This window comes from Cibotium barometz, chromosome 1 (assembly GCF_041138505.1).
Source record: "Cibotium barometz isolate CiBa-2024 chromosome 1, ASM4113850v1, whole genome shotgun sequence".
In the NCBI taxonomy this organism is placed as follows: domain Eukaryota; kingdom Viridiplantae; phylum Streptophyta; class Polypodiopsida; order Cyatheales; family Cibotiaceae; genus Cibotium; species Cibotium barometz.
The window spans coordinates 36,481,276-36,504,226 of record NC_141046.1 but is presented as its reverse complement, the minus strand read 5'-3'; the positions used below and the strand labels follow the sequence as shown (position 1 = coordinate 36,504,226).

At 41.8% G+C, this 22,951-nt stretch overlaps 1 protein-coding gene across 1 annotated transcript; it reads left to right on the top strand.

The window, feature by feature from the left end:
• Positions 1 to 19,408: 19,408 nt before the first annotated feature.
• LOC147641944 (rho GDP-dissociation inhibitor 1-like) lies at positions 19,409 to 22,572 on the top strand. Its single transcript, XM_086801420.1, has 5 exons — positions 19,409 to 20,637; positions 21,026 to 21,092; positions 21,317 to 21,535; positions 21,904 to 22,028; positions 22,120 to 22,572. The coding sequence occupies exons 1-5, from the start codon at positions 20,329 to 20,331 to the stop codon at positions 22,186 to 22,188; spliced, it is 789 nt and encodes a 262-aa protein (XP_086657546.1). The 5' UTR covers positions 19,409 to 20,328; the 3' UTR covers positions 22,189 to 22,572.
• The last annotated feature ends 379 nt before the right edge of the window (positions 22,573 to 22,951 follow it).

Here is a 22,951-nt window from a genome sequence, read left to right as displayed (position 1 = left end):
GCCCACATGCGGGCCACACAGGCCATGTAGGCTAGCCGCGTGGCCATGTGACACGCGGCAAAGGCCACACAGGCCACGTGGTTGGCCACGTGGGCAGCTGTGCAATGACTAGTAAGCCGTTGCACAGCAATCGTTGAGGGCTCACAAAAGAGCCCTCAACAACCTCTCTCTCTCTCTCGCTCCCCCTCTTCCCCACAATAGCCTCTCTCTCTCCCTCGTTCCCCCTCTTCTCCCCCTTGCTTGCCCTATCTCCCTCGCTCTCTCCCCCTCTTGTCCCCCTCTCTTGCTCTCCCTCCTCTCACCCTCGCTCCCCCTCTCTCTCTTAACCCCTCAATAGCTGCCATCTCTCTTAACCCCTCATCAATAGTAGCTGCCATCTCTCTCTCTCTCTCTCTCTCAACTCCTCCCACAGAGTCGAGATCTCTCTCTCCCACCACAAAGAGACATCCTTTCTCTCTCAACAAGCGCGCCTCAATAGTTGGAAGCGGTCTCAATGGTTGGAATGCCCTCAAGCAATAACGGTCCTCACTTGCCCTCAACGTTGAAGGAAGAGTTCTCAATCATCAAACTTCTCCAGGTAGACTTCATATAGATAGGATAACAATTCCACTAGCATCACATGTAATTGGAATAAAAAATTAATGCAGGTTAAATACTAATTTAAGATAATTGCATCACATGTTGAATAACAAGAGACTAATTTAAGAAGTATTGATGGTAATACGGATGCATATTCAAGAGCCTCCACGGACTCGTCTGCAAATCGAAAGGGTTCACCGGCGGATATCGCAAGATGAGATCATTCTCTTGCAATATGTGGGCATATCACAAGTGGCCACATCAAGCGAGGTGACAAACACCTCACAATTGTAGTTGACTATGGAAGTTGGTTCTTCAACGACCGTCGACAATCGTGTGGCCACTAGTAGTGCCATGATTGTAGAAGAAGAGGAGTTTGTGAAAGAGAGTTTTGGCCAAGTGGTTGATCAACACATCTCTATGAATTGGGTGGAGAACCACTTGGTTGACAACCAAAACCGCCTTCCTAGAGTGCCACTTTGTTGCCTCCTTGCAAACCCAGCAATTCGCACGAACAAGGATTCTGTCAAGGGGCTAATCAGAACCATTGAGGAGAGCAAGTACCAATCGATAATGGCGGCATTCATTGTCTCAGAGGGATTCCCAAACAAAGCCCCCATTCCATTCGACTGTTGAAGTGCAATCGGCCACGATCTATCATTGTCACGTGAATTTGACATGATATTAGAGGAGACCAAAGGATGGAAACACATGGTTGGCAAGATGTTCATTGTTTGGGATGGCAACCATTGACTCAAAGCTTGGCGAGAATGGGTGAATACCAATTGAGTCGAAAAAGAGAGGATTCCCAAGTTGTGTACAAGCTCTAGTGGCCACTATTCATGTACTAGGGTGGTGGCCCTATGCATGTAGCACATAGTTGAGGCCATGCCCAATTTTTCATAGAGGGGGTGTGTTGAAATTTGGGTTTAAATTTCAATGCCAAATAGTTTGGTGTGTGCAGTCAAAGGATGATTGTGTCAAAGGCTATGTTTTTGTTTGACATCGTAGAACGTGAGAAGCTAGAGAGAATTCACGTAATTGAGATATTATAGGATGAAAATCGTATGATTGAGATAATCGAGATGGACAATAAAGATGGAGTGATTTGATGGAGATAAATTAGTGGATCTAGATGCTCTCTATGAGCCTATAAATTACGTAATCCCAAGCTGCTCATTTGATGGTGAATTTCCTATGATATTAGAGTCTTTATTATGTTTTTTACCATTGTGTATGCTCAATTATAATTAGAGTATCATTATCTCATAATTAGCTGTGGTGTCATTGATGTGCTTTGATCCTCCTTAGATCCCATTTTTGGTATTCAAACTCAACACACTAAGTATCAACACTATTAACCTATGGCGGACATTGAGACGTATTACTTTTTACGTCATATAATTATTTTACGTATTCTGAGTCATGGGCCGGGCTTGTCAGCACCACATGTAAAGGGTAAGGGGATTGGGTGATCGCCGATGAGAGGCGCACCTCGAATTTCATCAGGATAAGGGTTAGGATCGGCCGGCCATGTGTGGGCGCCCATGTGTGAACAGCCAGGTCACATATAAAAGTTAAATGTAACCTAAAACCTCTCACATATAAAAGTTAAATGTAACCTAAAACCTCTCATTCTCTGTGTGTTGGTGTGTGCGTGCACGCGTGTAGACAGATGGTAGAAGAGCTGCTGCGCGCTGTGTTGGCAGCCCGCGCAGGTACTATGGCAGCAAGCAGCCAGCCCTAGGTGTACATGAGCTAAAACATTATCCTTAAGATTTTTAATATTTTTCACAAAATAAATAAATAAATAAATAAAAATTAATTTAAAAATAAAATAAAATAAAAAAAATTAAATCAACCCAACCCACCCGACCCGCGTGGAAAGAAATTTTTGATTGAAAAAAAAATGAAAAGAAAAAACCCCCAATCGATCCCGACCCCGGCTTCGATCTTTTGATATATATATATATATATATATAGGAGAGTGAGCCTCCATAGCATTCTCTCAAGTGAAAGCTTAAGGGGAGTGAAGCTCTATTTTTGGATTACCCCAAAAGGAGTGGAGTGGGCATGTGGGACAAAGCCTTCACCTTTCTCCCCACCACAGGCACCCTTGGACTTTCTAATTTAAGCCTCACACCTAGGCACAAATAGAGTGTTCTGAAAGGGCCATGGGAGCTCCGGATAGGCGAACACTGTGCTGTAAAGCACGCTAGGACCCCTTGAACGATATGCTTGTCTTGAGCTATCACACGCCTTAGTCCAGTTTCGACCATAAGTAAGGGGGTAAAAACGGGTTGAAAACAAGACAAAAACAAGTAAAAACGGGGTGCGAAACACCTGAGAAACCACTTGTACGGGCTTCAAGGGTAGTTACCAATGCCCGTAGGATATCCACGTCACATGCATCTACGCTCTGGTCGGGTGCTAGAGTCTAAGCAACTAGAAAGCATTTCAGTTTATGCAGGCTCACACCATCCCTCCACGTTAGCATCTTAGCCTTCAGTTGGAACCCAAGGAAGTGCAACCCAAGATCCACGAATAGCGGCTAGTGACTCGTCCTCTGACTCTGAAGTCATGGAAGGGCATCCTACCCAGAACTCTGAGGAAGCAAGCCAAAACGTGCCAGTTTGGGCCCCACAACCCAGATCTAGCATGTTTAGTCGTCTAATAGAGACTTTTAGTAGAGCTATGCGCTCTGAACCTGCGAGACAAGTGAAGTAAACGAAGGAGGTGGGGAAGTAGATTCGCCATTCACATCTCATGTAGACCCTGCTCTCCCAAAGAGTCTCCATGTGGATATTCTACCCACTTTATGTAATGAAGGCCGTACTGAGCTACCACCTTCTGACGCTCTTCCTAAACTAGAGGCCCCTAGAAGTCAAACCACAAGAAGTGACATTGCGTCCACTTCAAGAGAACCTTTTGGCACGCCAAGTTTAGATGGGATATTTCTCAATGAAAATTGAGAATATGACCTACACACGGAGACTCTGACTGACCTATACACGGGTTACACATACCATGTAGGTTGGTTAGAAGTCATACGATCTACATCTAGTGTCACCAATCTAGATGAACACAACAACAAATGATATGTGAAGTTATCCATAGAATTATCCAATTTGAGAGGCAGAATAGGGGAGTGAACCTAGTTTCAATTGGCCCTATGAGATTTTTGGATACGGGCAAGGCTAAACAACCAACCCTGTCGCAATTGGTGAGTCCCGGAGATCCTTCGTATGTTGTTTCGCCTGGAGTCTCAATGCAGGTTGAGCCCACGAGCAGTAACTTTAGCTTTCCAACTTTGGCTCAACTTTCCATTAGGGAATCCACAATGCCTACTCCGATGATGAGCATGACGAAAAGTGCACCCGTTTACCACTGTAGTTAGTACAACACCGCTACCTAGTGGTACAGTACCTACAACAGTGCGTACCACTGCATATCGACCATATGTACCTATCGCTACTCATGCTCATGTAGCTCCTATGCCTCCTGTTATGCGTATGTTGCACGAATGCCTTATTAGAACCCTTATCCAAGAGGAGCTATGCCTAGTCACATATCATATCTTGCGTCAGCTGCATACATACCAAGACCAATGCCAACTCCTATTAACAAGGCCATCCCAGAAGTGCCTCCACCAGCTATGCCTGCTCACTTAGGTGATCTAGCAGTGTTTGCTCAAACGATCGGACGATCTATTACGGAAAACATGCATGGCATACCTGAGAGAGAGCCTAGAAGCAAGGCGGTACAAGTTGCCAAGCTCACTCAGAACTTCAGTGGTAAACGAAGATGTTAGGAAGCACATTGAAGTTTTTGAACACGTGTGTGATTCCTTGGAAAAGCACAGTGAGCTACATAAGTGTAATGCCTTAGGCTTAACCTTGAGTGGAAAAGCCGAAGATTGGTATCGAACTTTAAGGGTTGAAGAGCGTACTCACTATCCCACTCTCAAAAGAGATTGTTCTTGAAAGAATACATACGTGAGTGTGTGCTTTGGGGTGTAGCATCTCAACTCCAAAAAGCTGAATGCGAGGAAGGAGAGTCAGTGAGAGACTTTATAAGTTGACTAAAGCATCTAAATTCTCGTTGTACTCCCGAGATGAGCGCTTCAATCACAACCAACTTCTTGATAGATTTATCCGAGGATTATGCCACGAGAACATATACAATGGTCTAGTCATTAGAGGTCTTACGACGTGGGAAGCAGTCACTGCGAATGCAATCTAGTTAGAAGACAACTTGATGACAGGTAAAAAGGTGTCTTCAGAGACAAAGTCTGTTAGTTCGCAAGTATCTGGGCATGAGTCAATGACTGTAAAACCTATTGCCAAGGAGTCCACCAAGATATCCGAAATGTCTATAGCTGACCTTACTAAGGCTCTCCAAGAATACTTTAGGGGTAATCGAGCTCCTCAAAATAGCCATATGTACCCAAGAAGAGAGCAACAATGGTGTTCGGTTTGCTTAGGACCATATAGCACGAGTGAATGTCCCACATTCAGAGTTAAATTCAATGGAACTTGCAATACATGTGGTAAGTATGGCCATCAATCTAAGGATTGCCTAGTACTTAAGCGTATGTTAGCAAATCAGGCACCACTGGCCTGGTCAAACACACCTCAAGTGCTCGCACTGATTGTTGCACCATCTGTTGAGAAACCATCACAACACATAGTTTTCGGGAACCCAAATTTAGTCCTGTGCCATTACCACCACCAGTGCTGCTAGGACCACAACCTCCGCATCATCGGAGGGTTACCCCTATAAACCAGATGGGTTGAGTCACATAGTGCATGTGGGGATTATGAAGAGGATATAGACCCCACTGTTCCATATGGGATTGATACGTTTGAAATGACTACCCAGTACTACATGGAGGATCATTTCGGGCAAGTCAAGCCTGTATATCAAGCGACTGCTCTCACCCACAAGAGAGTAAAACCTTAATACCTTTGCGAGGAGACCACCTCTTCAATGCTACGATTGTGGTGGACCGCATCGTGTAGCGGAGTGCCCTAATAGGCTACAGAAGATCGCTACTCAAATGCAACCAAATCAAGGGAGCACGTCGGGAATGCCGGTACTTACATGTAATCGTTGTGGCATAGATCATTTGATTGCTCAATGTCCACATAATCCAAGTGCGCCCAAGATTACGCCATTGAATTTGGTTGAGGTCACTAATGAGGCACTAGGAACCACACCTGTTGTACCTGCAAATGTAGTCACACGATCAACGCTTCAAAATCAAAACTACATTCTTGAAGAGAGGGATATTGCATCAATTGCTCGAGCAAAGAAAAAAAACGCAATGGAAGAGATCGCTTAATGCCACAAGCTCCAAACCTAGTTCAAAGACTAATATAGGGATAGGAGACGACCCTGTGTATATGAATGATCTTGAAGATGATTCTGATTCAATAGAAACCATGGAGACCAAAGCCACTACTTTAAGGAAGGAACCCACTCGTCGCTCGGGAGCGCAACGAAGGGGAATCAAGCAAAGACATAAATCAAGGGAAACAAAAGGAAACTCCTCCTGCCCCACAACCAAGTCAGCTAATGCCCTCTCAGCTACCCAGACTGATTGAGACTCTCAAAGACAAGCCACGTGGGCCAAAAACCCTCAAGAAAAATATTGGGACTTACCTAAACCCAGTAGAGGAGATTGAACGAGTGCAACACTTAAGGGGTTTGGTGGAAGAAACACAAAGAGAACTAGAGCCAGAACCTAGAAAAATCAAGATCCCAACACAGTGTTTCCTACACAAGTTCCGCCTCACAGGAGCCATAAACTGTTAGCTATACCTAGTATCATTCAGGAAGAAAGTGAGGCTAGGACATCAGGAAGTGGGCAGACACCCTCCTTGCTTGAAAGAATGTTTAGTGAGGGAATGCCTGACCCCATCGAAGAGGAAGTGATTCCATCTTCATCAGTCCCCAGTCAAGGGCCGATATCTCAAAAAGTACCGTTGAATGTGTCCAAACTAATGGATTTCATGTCCTTTGAAATCAGAACCACGATCATATCCAAGTTATACAGAGATCCTGAGCTATTCTTAGCTGTTCGAGTATTTCTCAATGGAGAACTGAAGGTGGGGTTACCACATTTTGCAAATATGGATAGACCCGACACGCTTCAAGATGTGGAGGAACATTTGGATCTACAGCCCCCAACTAGATGAAGACTCGGTCGTTGAAATACCTATTAACAAGTTGGGACAGTACTTTGAAGGTGACGAATCTAATGCAACCCTCCCCATTACTACCAAGGGATTAACTCTAAGGGAAATCCTTGATGGTGGTGCTGGAGTGAGCATTGTGACTAAAAACTGTGGGGAATCTATGGGAAGACCTCACCTAGAAGTCACAAACATAGTGGTTAAGATGGCAAACGGAACTATAGCTAAACCTATTGAAATGCTAAGGGACCTTAAGATCAAGGTTCTGGGATACAAGGTAAGGCATACCTTCATTGTAATGGATTTCTCTGGGCATCCTATGTCATATCAAATAATCTTAGGATGTCCTTTCATGAGGGAAGCATAAATGGTGCATGACTGGTCGAAAAACCATGTCTACTTACAATTCCAGGACTCTGTCATTCAAGTTGATCTTGAGAATGGTCGTAGGAAGCAAGGTTATCATTGATAATCGATCGGATACCACTATTCACTTAGCCCCATTAAAGTATTGCTATACATGCAAAAAAGAGACCGATGATGGGGAAGATTCTCCTTATATGGATGTCCTACCGGGCATGACCGAGTCAGATAACGTAGATTGGGTACACCTAGCGGCAACCATAGACATATGGGAAAATAGAGGCACAAGTTGGGTAACACCTAAGAGGCAAGATATGCCACCATTAGTGCCAGTAAACATGATAGGTGTTATGCACTTGACTTTTGATGGGCAAGAAAGTGGCAAACTCCCTAGACACTAAAAGTAGCAAAAAATCTGACCAATGCGACTCCGAGTCTAAATCTCAAGAAGAAACTGACTCTGAGGCTGATAGGGGGTATGAATTAAATATTCACCCAAGTGTGGAAGCCACATGCTCAAGGCCTAGGACAGTAACCTCTTGCAGTTCATCCTTTGCAGTTCATCCGAGAGTGAGGGGGACACAAGTGAAGATCGATCAAGTGAGTCTGAATATGATATAAACAAAAATCAGAAAGTAAGTAAGAAGAAAATGGGACATAAGCGACAACACTATCGAGCTAATGTACGAGCTAGAATAAACAAAGAGAGATCCACTACAGAATGGCTTAGTTATGTAGGAGCATATGACGCTCATCGGAAGTTAATGGATAATTGGGGAGAATACCTCCATAGTGTCATGTGGTGTAGTCCGCAACCTCAGGACATCACCCAATTAGAAATCGAAGAGAAACCAAAGCTATGTCGTACTGCGAGAAGGCGAAGCTAAGTCGTACTGCAAGAAGGCGAAGCTAAGTCGTATTGCGAGAAGGTGTCAAAATCGAGAGTTAGCTCAGCAACAAAAGGAAGCGGAATTTAAAGAAAAACGCATGGCACAACAAGAACCGGTAGACTTACACCCTGCACCCAAGTATTTCAAATCTTTTACCACGGGGGAACGTAAAGTCGTCTACACAAAAGCCCAATGAATGCCTACCAATGGGAGTAGCGATGTCTACGATGGCTCGGCGGTAGTTAAGGAGATAGAACTAGCAGATCTAGGTGAGGAGTCTAAACCAGTTTTTATTGCTCAAGACCTCACCAAGATGGAAGAAGCTACACTTAAGATGCTTCTTAAGAAGCTACACTTAAGACAGAAGAAGCTACACTTAAGATGCTTCTTATTAAGAAGCTCCACTTAAGAAGCTTCTTAAAGAATTCAAGGACATATTTGCTTGGACATACCATGATATGAAGGGTGTTCCACCCTCTATGGTGCAACACACAATTCTAATGAATAGCTCTACTAAACCAGTCTAGCAACGTCCCTACCCAATGAATCCTAAGTATGCAAAGATTGTACAGCTTATAAAATGTGGATTCATATACCCTATTGAGCACTCAGAATGGGTTTCTCCAATAGTCATTGTACCAAAGAAGAATGGGAAACTCAGAGTGTGCGTTGATCTCAAAAAGGTTAATGCAGCCACTCAGAAGAGATCATTACCCCTTGCCGTATTCGGAACATGTGCTTGAAAGAGTTGCAGGCAAGGAGGCTTATAGCTTTTTAGATAGGTACTCTGGTTATAATCAAATCACAATTGCAGTAGAGGACCAAGCTAAAACAGCTTTTATAACCGAGTTTGGAGTGTTTACCTTTCGCGTCATGGCCTTTGGCTTAACCAATGCACCTGCAACATTCTAACGATTGATAAACACAGCCTTTAAGGAATATCTAAGGGACTTTTGTGAAGCCTTCTTAGATGATCTTTGTGTTCATTCCTCTTGGGACGAGCACTTGATAAGTTTATGAAAAATATTTGAAAGGTGTAGATTATATCGCATCTCATTGAATCCTTTCAAATGCCAATTCTGCGTTAAACACAGAGTTATTCTAGGGCATATAGTGTCCAAAAATGGGATTTCCACCGACGAAAGTAAAATCAAGGTCATTCTAGAATTGCCCCCACCCACCAACTATAAGGGAGTCCAGCGCTTTATTGGCCATGTTGGTTATTATCTAAGGTTTATTTTATTCTTCGCTGAGATAGCTCGACCATTGTACAAGCTTCTCATCGAGTTTATTTGGACCGGAGATTGTGACCGTGCATATGAGTTATTAAAGAAGGCCTTGGCGAGTGCTCCAATCTTGCGAATGCCTAACTGGGATTTAATCTTCCATGTGTATATTGATGCATCAAACTTTGCTATTGGGTGTGTACTAACTCAATCTGGAGAACATAAACTAGACTACCCCATTAGCTTTGCCAGTCACTCGCCAGCCAGTTGAACGATGCTAAAATGAACTACACCACTACGGAGCGAGAAGGGTTGGTAATGATATATGCAGTAAAGAAATGTCGTTATTACCTTCTTGCCACCAAGTTTGTTTTCTATGTGGATCATCAAGCATTGTTGTATCTGGTGAACAAACCATGCTCCAGAGAGGAAGAATCACACGATGGTTGTTGATTCTTCTTGAGTTTGATTTCACTGTTGTTGCGAGACCTGGCAAAAAACATGTCATGGCTGATCATTTGTCTCGCATACCGAATGGTGAAGCTCCTACGAGAGTTGATGATGACTTACCTGACACTTCCTTGTTCATGGTGGAGACAATGCCTGAATGGAGTGAGAAGATTGTTAACTTCTTGGTTAATGGTTCTCCACCCAAAGAGCTTCGTAAATAACTAGGTCGAAAGCTGATCAAGGAATGTGAACCCTATTGCCTAATGGCCGGGACTCTTTATAAAAGAGGAAAGGATGACGTTCTTAGGCGTTGTGCCCGAGAGGATGAGTATTTATATATTTTGCAAGAGGCACATATGGGCGTAGCCGGTGGTCACTTTTCAGGAGACTTAACTCCGCGAAAGATATTACCAATTAGGGTATTGGTGGCCCACTATGTTCCAAGATGCATCACTTTTCAAGAGACTTAATTGCACGAAAGATATTGCAATCAGGGTATTGGTGGCCCACTATGTTCCAAGATGCATCACTTTTTGTGAAGGGTTGTGATGAATGCCAACGCTACAAGAAACCCCAGCGGAAAGATCAGATGCCCCTACATCCAATTAAAGTAAACCAACCGTTTGAAAAGTGGGGTTTAGACTTTGTAGGTCCAATTAGCCCAGCGGCCCGTAACACACAATCTCGCTATATTATTGTGGCCACTGACTATGTGACCAAATGGGCTGAAGCGAAAGCGACACGTAAGGTAGATGCGAGGACAACAGCCAAGTTCCTCTTTGAAAATATAGTCACATGCTTCCTTTGTCCTTTTGAACTTGTGAGCGACAATGGTACGCATTTTATAAATGAAGTGATTAAGGAGCTCACAACAAATTTCATGATATCCCATTATAAATCTACTCCTTATTATCCGCAAGCGAATGGCCAAGCCGAGAGTACCAACAAGACCTTAATCTCTATTCTGACAAAGGCTGTCCATATGACAGCAAATTGTGTTGAGCTCTCGTATCCAATAATGCATTATATAGCACCTTCCCGTAAGGACCTGTAGCTCAATTGGGTATCGTAGAGGCGGGTCAGATTCTAGTGAATCCTCCTGTGCCTCCTCGAAAAATGCTTGCGTAATCCCCAAGTTGGCCTCTCGTTGTGGTGCCTAACACGCTGCTGACGTTCTTTAGCTTCAACTCTCGCTTGTATCTTCTAAAGCTCAGCCTGTTCTTTAGCTGCCTTCTTCTGATGGATTGCATGTAATTCCTCTTGGCTTAGGGGGTCATAGTATCTTTTGAATTTACTCCCATTGAGGAATCCAACGGTTTCAACTCCGTCGAGAGTCTCCACTCAGATGGTACCTTGTGGGGTAATTTCACATACTTTGTACGGTCCCTTACCAGCATATTTTAGCTTCTTCTTTTCGTTACGTACTCCATACATCAGGACTTTATCCCCAACTTTGATGTCCTTGTTTTTCAGGTGGCGATCAATCCATTTCTTCCCTTCTATCCTTCTACAAGGGCATTGTACACTGCCAATTGTCTTTCTTCATCAAACCGCTCAAGGGAGGATATACAAATGCTCTACTAAGGGATTACCATCCCAGCCCTCTTGAGTAGCAATACAAAGACTAGGAATGACAAATTCCCACGCATGACTGCTTCTTGGCCATGTACCATCTTGAATACCATCCCAGCCCTCTTGAGTAGCAATACAAAGACTAGGAATGACAAATTCCCATGGCATGACTCCTTCTTGGCCATGTACCATCTTGAATGGTGTGCAATTAATAGCCACTTTGTATGCAGTATGATAATAGGCCCATATAGCTGACGTAATCCATGCGATGTGTTAGCCACCAAGTGCAATATTGATTGGGCAACTAGGCGAGTTACAACGCAAGAACCAGCTCTCAGCCTGACCACTCAGGGTCCCGCACCTAAGCCATCAACTCTGGACAAAACACAAGATAAGGAAAAATCACAAAGTCAAGTGGCTACACCATCTTTGATTGTTTGCCACCCCTCTAACGCTTCAACGCCAAGAGTGGAGACAGGCAATGTGGTCCCCAAGGCTCCGCTTACTTTACCGAAGAGTGGAGACAGGTAGTCTGGTCCCCAAGGCTCCGCTTACTTTACCGAAGAGTACATACAAATGGGTCCCAAAAGCTTCATTAACAGCTACCTCTACTGCTCAATCTCGTTCCGACAAGAAGCCTCGTAGTAGGAAAGCAGCTACCCGCCCTAGAAAAGGCAAGGTAACATCACGTTAGATTCCTAAAATATTATTAGCAACCCAAGGGTAATACGAAGGGAATGACCAGATTTGGGTCCCTAAACATAAGCTGAATTCCTCTACATCGCCTGTAAAATCTTGTAAGCCAAATGTTGCCACCCCAACGACAATTCAAGACCGTGGTAAAGGAAAGGTAACGGAGTACTCCACACCACTTCTTCCAGAGCTAGTTTGGATTCCCAAACGATATCAATCGATACCACACCTAGCTCAGGAAGGGGGGAGTCACAGGACGCTTCTAGCTCCTCATGCCATTCACACGTTGATATAAAAGTTTCTGCATGCTCTACACCTACCCTTGTCAATACCCACCAAGAAACCAATGAGTCTACGTCTCCCCTTGTAAATGTATCGTCGGAAGCCATATCCTCCGTTCGTTCATGGGAGCGTACACTACCATCTCTGCAACTTGATGTGACCACAAGGGTCATAAAAGGCTATCTGCCCACATCACCACCTATAACCCACTGGATAAATTGGTTCCAAGGGGCTACAACATCATTGCAAAAAAAAATGATCTACCCAAGGAATGGGGGAAGCATGTACTCACGTTCGACATTCTATTGCTTCCTCCCTAACCTTCTCCCCTGACCATGTAACTCCCAAATTCGAGGGAATGTATATATATAGCTTCATACACAAAAAAGAAAAGAAAAGAAAAACAAAAAATAGTAAAAAGAGCAAGAGTACATTAAGAGGAGAGTTATCCGCACACAATAGAAACAAGATTGACCTGTCTTCATGAACCTACTGATGCTATATCTGTTTTTGCAGATATGGCACATGCACGAGCATCACACACTTCATCCACTCCCACCTTTGGTGAGAGGTATCATCTGTACCTTTCTCATATATTTCACATGTGCTATCCTCTAATTAAAACCAAATTGGATCATATAGATGTACTAGCCAACGAGGGAAATGTTGAGGAATTAGAATGGCTAATTTGCCTATTGACCACCACGACTGACCCCTACTCCGTAGAGGACGTATCCCCGATAGCCCAAGTCTTTACTTTTCCACAGGATGACTATCCTCGCATAGTTACATTCTTGTGTGACGAGTCTATGTGGATGGGAGGACAAAGAAGATATATCTGATGATGAATGGACAGATGAGACTCATGGCACTACTGAGGCTGATTTCATTTATTTGGATGATGCGGATAGAGGCTTAGCCTTAGGGCTACAGCAGCCAAAACTCTACAACATCCTCTTACCTTGATCCTCAGTAGTAGTGTGGTGACCGGTAGGTAGGTTAGTGTTTTCAAGTTGTTTCTAGTTTTGTGTCCTTAAACGAGTCCTTATTTTTTCCACTGATGTGCCTCTCGAAGTATAGTGCTTTGTTAGTTAATTGTACAGGTTGAAAAGTTTGAGGTGGGTTCGCTTTCATAGTCCTGGGACTACCACAATGTTCATACATGGATATCTACATCAAATTACGGGCATTTCTCATTGAATTAAGGAGATCTCCAAAATACATGTGTAATTCTTCCATGCCCACTCTCTTTCATTTTTACTGTTCAATTAATTGCATGAACTATAATGCATGACCACATGGAATTTGTCAAGCACTACTTAGTTTTTGAAGTTGCATAAGGTGTTAGTGTAAATCATTAATTGAGTTTAACCTTACTTTAGATATTCTTGGATTGCATGATGTCTTTAGTTAACCTTGGAATATGGTTGTCTTAGGTCTAGGGTTAAAACCATCTTAATGCTTGAACAACCTGGCCGTGTGTGTTGACCTCTAAGACATCCTTTGTCGTAAGGATGTAAGAACGCATGATAATTTGGGAGCAAAAATCCAAAGAGATAAATAAAAAATAAAAAGAAAGGCCTACAAAAAATGGCAATGTATGTTTGTTATGTGCTTTGATGTCGGCCTATCACCCTATTGACACTTGGTAGGTGAGGAGTATTCCACTCCAGACCGATGCCCTGGGTTGGTAGGGGATAGCCTTGCCTAAGGTGAGCTAGTAGGTTCCTGGAGAAGGCCTTGTAGTAAACATGGCACCAGGGGCGATGCTAGTTTTGCTTTAGGGAGGTCGCCATTGTTTGTATCCCTGTTTTGAGCTTGCTAGTTTCTTGGTTGTGTGCTTGCAGCCATTCGTGGCTCGCACACGGTGCTTGGCAAGTCCCTAGCTCCGACACGTGCGACAAAAGCGCACAAACACCAAATTGCTTTGTGATGCTTCTCTCTTGGCCTAAGGTGTGCATTTTTTCATCAAAAGAAGCCATTGTAGCCCTTTTATCTCATAATTAGCTGTGGTGTCATTGATGTGCTTTGATCCTCCTCAGATTCCATTTTTGGTATTCAAATTCAACACACCAAGTATCAACACCAAATTGCTTTGTGATGCTTCTCTCTTGGCCTAAGGTGTGCATTTTTTCATCAAAAGATTGTAGCCCTTTTATCTAAGAGGTTGATGGGATAAAGTAGCCTACTTTGGTTCATGCAAGACAATAATACTTTGGTTCATGCAAGGCAATCTAGTTTAGGAGAATTCTTGAGGACGTGGGAGCACCATAGGAAAATCCAATGGAGTTGCATCATGATAACCAATTAAGCTACATAGTAATTACAAAAAATTACATATTCAATGCTTGCATGGAGCACATCGAGTATTTGTGTATAGTCTCAACATGTATGGAGAGGTTGAGATATTCTACTACCCAATCATGCAAACATCTTCACAAAGAATATTGGGAGAGATCTTATGTAACAACATCTTGATAAACTCGACATATGATCAAAGAAATACTTTATGTATGTGATGGAAATCAATACTACATTATTTGCTTAAAACTACATGGGTATTGGCTACCTCTCTTTTCAAGCCCCCATTTATATAATGAGTATAGTGGTGCTCAGATTTCTTCAAGGTAAGACCCAAAATTAGACGCTTCATGATAGCCACAAGAGGCCAAATGGTGGTTAGACACAACTTAGATAGGGTTGGTACACTACCAAATAGGCTACATGCAATTGTGGATTGATATTCCTATATATCTAGCTACACCAAGGGCTAAAAGATATCTACTTCGGTCTTCTTCTTTAAGGCTCCTCCTTAAAAGGTTCAAGGGCTCCATTTGGTATCCAAACAAGTCTAAATGGGCTTGAAATCTACAACGAGATAATCTATAGTCTAATATTGCTTTGATCAAATGGTATGGTTGACTGGATCAAAATTGGACCTGAACTTGTATGGCTTACCTCAGCTTGCTTGATTTTGAGGAGCATATATAGAGACCAATAGCATAGCTCCTCAACTATCATTCACTCATCTATCCTTAGTAATTGCGCACCTTGTACTCTTTGTGCTCATCATTAATAACATCAAAGAACTTGTACAAATATGGGTTAAAAAAATATTTATTCATCAATAATATTAATAATTTTCTTTATTTTTTTCCATTTCAATGCATGCTAAGTTTTTTTTCTCATGGAAGCTCCTATATTCTTTTGTGCATCACAATGTGTAATTTCTTGCAAGGTAAGGGTGGGAAACTCTATTTGTTGCTAAGGTCGAGATCATAAAGGGATTATCAAGAAAGATGAGAATGCTAAACATTCAAGAAACAAGTGGAAATGAAGATTATAAAGTATTAATATTCATAGTAATGATAAATTTACTTACACTAATCATGGTGCAAGCGTGCATCTCACTAGGTACTAAAATGTGAAAATGTGCTCCCAATGTATTAGAAACAACTAACAACCTACCTACAATAAAAAGGGTTACTTTAAGGGGTTTAAGAGAGCAAGCCATGCGATGAAAGTACCAAAACCCTTTCACACTATCTACCAACAAAGTATATAGTTTCTATGTCCAAAGTCAAAACTCTCACAAAAGTGCACTATTTATAAAGTCTATGTGACACTTATTACATCCACAACATATGACACATGCATGAAAGCTTATCAAATTGATGATGTTGATCTATGGAGAAACATACGAATATATGAGGAGCCTCTCCCCATATGACAAGGATGTGGTAGTTATGGTGGGTTGTGGTAATGTTCCCATAGGAATGTGCCACTAGTTTCATTTGAAATCATTCCATGAGCATGGAATACAATTTTGGAAGGCTTAGGCTTTAGAGATACCCTCACCCCCCAAACGGATTCCCAATGGATCATGACATGGCATCTTGGTGTGTGGGTTATACACCTAGTCACATGAAGATGTAGGTAAAGTTATAGCCACGATGAGATTTTCATGTAGATTTCCCACGTAACATTCCTAGCCATGGTCACATTAGTGGTTGTCCATTACATGTGGCATTGAGGGGTCCATACGTGGAGGTATTTGTGGCATTGAGGGGTCCATACGTGGAGGTATTTGTGTAGCCATCATGGTAAAGATTCACCCTAGGGACCACCTCTCTCTCTCTCTCTCTCTCTCTCTCTTTCCCCCTCCTCCTCCTCCCCCTCCTCCTCCTCCTCCTCCTCTTATTTTCTATCTTTTAAATAAAAAATGTATAACGGGAATTTTTTTTACACATGCCCTGATTTGCTCCTCCTCCTCCTCCTCCTATTATTTGCTATCTTTTAAATAAAAAATGTATAACTAGAAAAAAATTGACACATGCCCTGATTTGAATGCAATTTTAAATTGTTGGATGATGGTGTTCCTCTTGAGAAGGTCAAGGCTAGATGGTTACCATGCTAGTTGTGCTGATGTGCCCACCTTTTCATGGGAACCAACTTTCAAGGAGGTAATGAGGAGGTAGCAACAACACTACCTCACGCATGGGGTTGGGCTTTAAGGAACACACATAAAATCACATGAATGTAAGTTAAATGTAAAAATTTCCTGATTGGATTCTTTGATATATTATTATGAATAAATGATATGTGGAGGACATGTATTGTATTAAAGAACACAACATGGACATCATGTGAGAGATAACATGTGATTCATCATAGAGAGGGACAACTCAATAATATGATAAGATGGGGGTTTTTAAAGATTTTGTGACATCACATGAGTGGACATGCTAAGGAGTGTGAGGTGAACATCACATGAGTGGTCATGCTATGAAGTGTGAGGTGAATTGTCATACATAAAAGGGTATCCTTGAAAGTGCACCCTTTAGGGTGCTTTTGGTAGCATTATTATTTATAATTAGACATGCTAATCATGAGATTTTTTTGGCCTAATTTATGTTCCTTTTCCATTTTGAATTGCTATGCTAGAATCCTTGATTAATGTGTCACGTGTGTGTTAAGTTACATCCATTCTTATATTATTATCTCTCCTCTTACATTTATGTGGAGAGTTGGGCTTGCCTATATGTTAGTAAGCCCTACACATTTATGTGGAGAGTTGGGCTTGCCTATATGTTAGTAAGCCCTACACATTATATTTGCATATAGTGAAGTAGATAAAAATAAAGCTGGTGAGGATTTTAACTTTTGAAACTCCTCCTTAGCTTATTTATATAAGCTAATTGTGGTGCAACTTCTACTAATTATGTATAATTGAAGAACTTGGGGTATAATTCAAGAGAAAGGTAATGGTTGTGGCATGTTTTGTGCCACTTATTCCTGCCCATGCCATGAGCCCATCTTGTTCTACATGGACTTACTATATCGTTGATGCAAAAGCTTCATGCATTATGTATGCAAAGGAATGATGTGTAAAGTCCCTTAGGGATTTTACACACTTTCTTTGAAATAACAAAAGACAAAGATCTCCAATACTCATTGACCATTATCAAGGAATCTTGCTTGACATTAAGCCATTTTCATTACCCTACCCATTTAAGTGTGTACATCCTTGTCATTCAACAAAAAGAGGCAAAGTTCTCGAGTGCCCATTAGTAGTTAATATGCAATCTATTTGTCAATGGGCAATTAGCTATTGCACCCAAGTGTGTAAAGCACCTTCAACTATCTTGATTGGTCGAAAGGAGACCATTAGCATCCATTAACTGTGTATAGATTGGTTAAAGGAAACCCGCTCTTTGCCGTGTGCTCTAACTCTTCAATTCAAGAATTTATGCCACTATGTGACCATTCTAGATTTGAATGGATGGGAGCTTATTAGTAGAGACAAATGCAAAAAAACTAAATAAGGTTTCTACCGAAATGGTGACAAAACTCCAGTTAAAGTTTTATTTATAAGAAAAGAGATTATAAAGGTTTTCATAACTAAAACCTCTCAAAGTTTTGAAAATTTTATAAGCTTCAAACTTTAATTTTTAAAGAGTTGAAAATGCACTAAACGAGAGCTCTTGGTAGAGGTTACTTGGCACCTTATCAATATGTGGAAAACCTAGTGGTGGTTTTGTGGGCATAGTTGCTTTTTGACAAGGGTCACACCCTTTTTTTTGAGCATTTTGGCCCAAAAATACTGGCAAAATTTTAAAATGCCATAAGAAATTATACTAAAAATATAAAAAAACTTGTTATATTTCACCAAACCGGTCAATTTGAAGGGCTAAGGTGCCTGTAAAAAATCAAGCTTGGTTGGAGGGACAAAAACTTTTCGACTTTTGTGACAGAGTGGCTTGGTGTGGAGACCGCCAATTGAGTCGGTTGACAAAAATGCAATAATAATGTAAAAGTAATACTAATTTCATCAAGTTTTTGGTTTTAAGAAAATGCAATAATAACGGCTATTTTCATCAAATGTTTGGTTTGAGTCGGTTGACAAAAATGCAATAATAATGTAAAAGTAATAATGCTATTGTCATCAAATTTTCGATTTTAGATGAAGAGGAAACCTGTATGGGGAGAAGACACCTTAGCCTAGAATTTGTTTTTTTGTGGTGAAGACACCTTAGTCTACTGTGATGAAATGGATGGGCGAAAGAAAATTGACGCTTGAAAGATTTTGATTATATAAAAAAGGGAAAAAAGAAAAAAAAGGAAATGCTTGTTAAAAATTACCGCTAGAAAGATTTCAAGATTTGATTATAAATGGGTGTTAAAAATTAACGAATGCCCCCCCTTAAATGGAGAGTGAAAAGGATGCTAAGGTTGTAAGTAGTAGCCGGGCCCATGTGGAGGTGGGCTAAAAGCAGGGGGAATTTCCAAGGTCAACGTGGTAATGGGAATGGTGAGTGGGCACGCACTCCGAGATGATGCATATGGGTGTGTGTGTGTGTGTGTGTGTGTGTGTGTGAGGGGTCAGGACAGGCTGGCGAGGGCGCGCACACACACACACTCAGGCTCAACGCAGAGTGGGATATTGCAGGCAAGCACCTCCCATCATCCACCACCATCATCGGACATCCTGCGAAAGCTTACTTGTACCATTAGTGCGCGCTCTCTCTCTCTCTCTCTAGGCTCTCCCCCTCTCTCTCTCTCTCTCTCTCTCACTCCCCCCTCCTCTCTCTCTCTCTACCCCCCTCTCTCTCACACACACTCTCTCTCACTCCCCCCTCCTCTCTCTCTACCCCCCTCTCTCTCACACTCACTCTCTCTCTCTCTCTCTCTCTCTCTCTCTCTCTCTCTCGCCATTTCCAACCATCAATAAAACTGACAGTTCTTGTACTCGTCCTTTCTGCTCCCCTTTCCGTGCGTCTTCCCTTTCTTGTTTTGTGCACTGCGGGAGAAGGATTGGTAGTAGGAACTTGGGGAGGGGGGCAGATTAACATTGAGATTAGTGGAGACATTACTAGAGGCTTGATATTAGTATAGTCATCAAGGTTATCAATGTTAGATTAGTGGACATATTAAGATTATCGTTAGCCCCAAGGTTATCAATGTGAGATTAGTGGACAGATTAAGATTATCGTTAGGGTGTTACCACAGCTTGTCCCGGGACACCCCTCTTGCCAATATTGGATTTCGAACTCCTTTTTAATGGGTTTTTGGTTTCCTTCCTGTGCCTAGATTGATGAACCTACTTGGAAGTTGGAACACGGGTCTTCTACTCCAAGGGTTCAGACTCCAGAGGCTAATTAGTGTGGTACAGAGCCTTAGGCTTTAAGCTTACTGTAGAAGCTTCTGTTCACATAACCCATTAGGGCTTTAGAGGCGAAAGTACATTAGTTTAAGTACTACCATTTCCTCTAAACACACTGTGTTTTCCTTGTGCTCATTTTTGTCTGCAATTTACTTGCTTGTTTTGTGTTTTTAGAGCTTACTTTCCCTCCTCATTTCTCTGCATTTTTGGGTTGTAGGAAGCCAATTTTTGTCTTCCAATTGCCTACTTTTTGGGTCCCATTTTTTCTCTTCAAATTTGCCTGTTTTTTGGGTCCCGTTTTTAGGATGTGAATTGCTCCAAAAAGAAATCTTAAGATAAGGACTTTTGAGTGGTTGGTAAGCAAGCAAAAGGAGAGAGCTTCTTCTTCTTCTTTTTTTTTTTGCAAACACACAATGTCTGTGTTAGTGGGAGCATCAAGCAACAATAAGCTTCCAACCTCAACAACAGACACAAGCACCACAACAACAAGTCCATATACTGCTAGTAGTGAGATGGGCACTACAAGGGATCAGCCAGGGCCCTCTGGAGGTAATGACTTCACCAATGTGGGCATTTTGCAAGGAAATCTTCACAGGCAGTTCAGCAAGAGCTCCGTTTGTGAGTCAGAAGAAGAGGATTTTGAACATGAAGACAGCATGATAAACAAGAGCTTTGTGGTGAGCCCCATTGTGCCCCTTAAGGATCAGCTAGAGAAAGACAAGGTGAGCACCCACTCTCTGCCTCCTCAATCGGATTTAACAATATTATTACTACCATACATGTGTGATTTTTTTAAAAAAAGTTCTCAACTCAAGTGCTCACCACCACACAATTCAGTTGTTCATAATTTGTAAGGTTTTCAGTTGTAATTGGGTTATTTACTGTATAATTTCAGAGCCCAGCATGCAACATTTTAATTTATGTTGAAAATTCAGCCGTGTGTAAAAGATTTATTGTTGCAATTGGGCCTGTGTATATAAAGAGCATCTCTCTCTCTCTCTCTCTCTCACACACACACACACACACACACACACACACAGCCAAGGATGTTTTGTTAGACCATTGGTGATTACTGTTTCTTAGTGAGCTTTCTGATCTCCTTAATTGCAGGATGATGAAAGCTTAAGAAGATGGAAGGAACAGCTTCTAGGGAGCGTTCTGCTTGATCCAGTAGAAGGTATATTTCATCAAATAAACATATATTAAGCCAAGCCATATGAGTAATCAAATATATCTTGCACTAATTATAACCTGTGTAATCGGAATTAACCCTGAAATGATCAGTAATTGTACATAATGGCCAGTTTAAAATGGTAGCATTAGATCTCATTTTGTGATTTTTTTTTGCCCTAAATTGATGAACGATTTTTTTTTTTGTGTGTGTGTGTGTGTGTGTTGCAGAAGACGTAGAGCCCGAGGTGCGAGTGCTCAATTTCAGCATCCTATGTGCTGGGCGGCCGGACATTCTAATCTCTCTCCCCCTCCCAACCAACTTCAAAGCGCCCCTCTTCACACTCAAAGAAGGGAGCACGTACCAAATCAAGTTCACATTCACCGTGCGCCGCAACATTGTGTCGGGCCTTAAATACATCCACACCGTGTGGAAAAACGGATTTAGAGGTAAACCCTATATATCTTCCTCCCTCGGGTTTTTTTGGGTAAGAGGGGGGGGGGGGAGGGGGGGGGATGGAAGGGGGAGACTCCTTGTCCATGAGAATGGGAGATCTTCTTTTTCTTGGACTCTCCCGGGTGGGTACAATGTGTAAAACACCTACCTAAATTGAGGCACGAGATGCTTTTGAAAGTTATACATGGACCACATATTGTCCATGATATGTGATCTGTGAGCAAGTGGGATGAAGAACAACGGGACGTGTGTGTGCGCGCACATGAGAGAGAGAGAGAGAGAGAGAGAGAGAGAGAGAGAGGGACTGTGAAATTGTGGGTGCACATATACTTATTGCAAAGCGATCTTCCAATCTATGTAGTGGACAACACAAAACTTATGTTAGGAACCTTTGGACCAAAAAGTGATCCTTACACATATGTAACGGATGAGGAGACCACACCCTCAGGCATCCTTGCACGTGGGAGTTATACTTCGAGAACTAGAGTAAGGCATATCTACTATTTCATGTTTATCTTAGCTGTCTTCACAACTACATTTTGATCTTATTTAAGCACATGATCTTTCTTGCTTGTAGTTTGTTGATGACGATGAGCGGAGCCATCTTGAAATCCAACATACCTTTGGCATTTGCAAGGATTGGTAGTATATTCTACCCTAACAAGAAAGTTACCTAATCTTTGATAAGTAATCCACACCTTTAAGGATATCCTTTGATAGTCGAATTGAAGGAGGGTTTGTTAAATAAGGTAGGTGGTGGCCATGTTCTAGTTGTCCCAGTCTCTAAAGGTTTATAATGCCACATCCCTTGTACATGGTGTCCATGTGGCAAATACATGTGTAATCAACAAAAAACTCGATCCATAGAAATCCCTCGAACTTCTCTACATCATTCATGCTAGATTGTTGTCAGTAATCATTTGCTTCACTTTCTTATGTCTTTCCCATTGGATTTTAGTATGTTGTAAAATGTCAAACTAGCATGGATAACAAGTGAGGTGGAATACAAAGCTTTTTAGTTTTTGGTCAATATAGTAATGAGTGTGCTAATTGTTGTTTTATTCCATGTTTTAGTCACATTAGGCATGTTGAGAGAGAGAGAGAGAGAGAGAGAGAGAGAGAGAGACTTAGTCTTATGCTTATGGTTGATGGACATGAAGCATAGCATACATTATCTCCTAAGTTGTAAGAGCATAACTCAACTCAAAGAGTATGATTATGCAAGACACTTTGATGTACTGATTTTATTTTATTATTTTACAATCTTGGCAACTTGCTTTATTATAGTATTTATATTGTCCATCTAAGATACAAAATCAAATTCGCCATTATGTTGTTGATCTAGGAGGCAAAGTGGCAAATGCCAATCTTTATTAAGGATTAGGAAAACTTGTGATTGAAACTCACAT

What these genes read in the sequence shown, in the direction of transcription:
- LOC147641944 (XM_086801420.1), top strand. Translation starts at nt 20,329, where the DNA reads ATGTCTGTGTTAGTGGGAGCATCAAGCAACAATAAGCTTCCAACCTCA. An exon ending in ATCAGCTAGAGAAAGACAAG is followed by an intron (nt 20,638 to 21,025) that starts GTGAGCACCCAC and finishes CCTTAATTGCAG; the next exon opens with GATGATGAAAGCTTAAGAAG. An exon ending in GTGGAAAAACGGATTTAGAG is followed by an intron (nt 21,536 to 21,903) that starts GTAAACCCTATA and finishes CAATCTATGTAG; the next exon opens with TGGACAACACAAAACTTATG.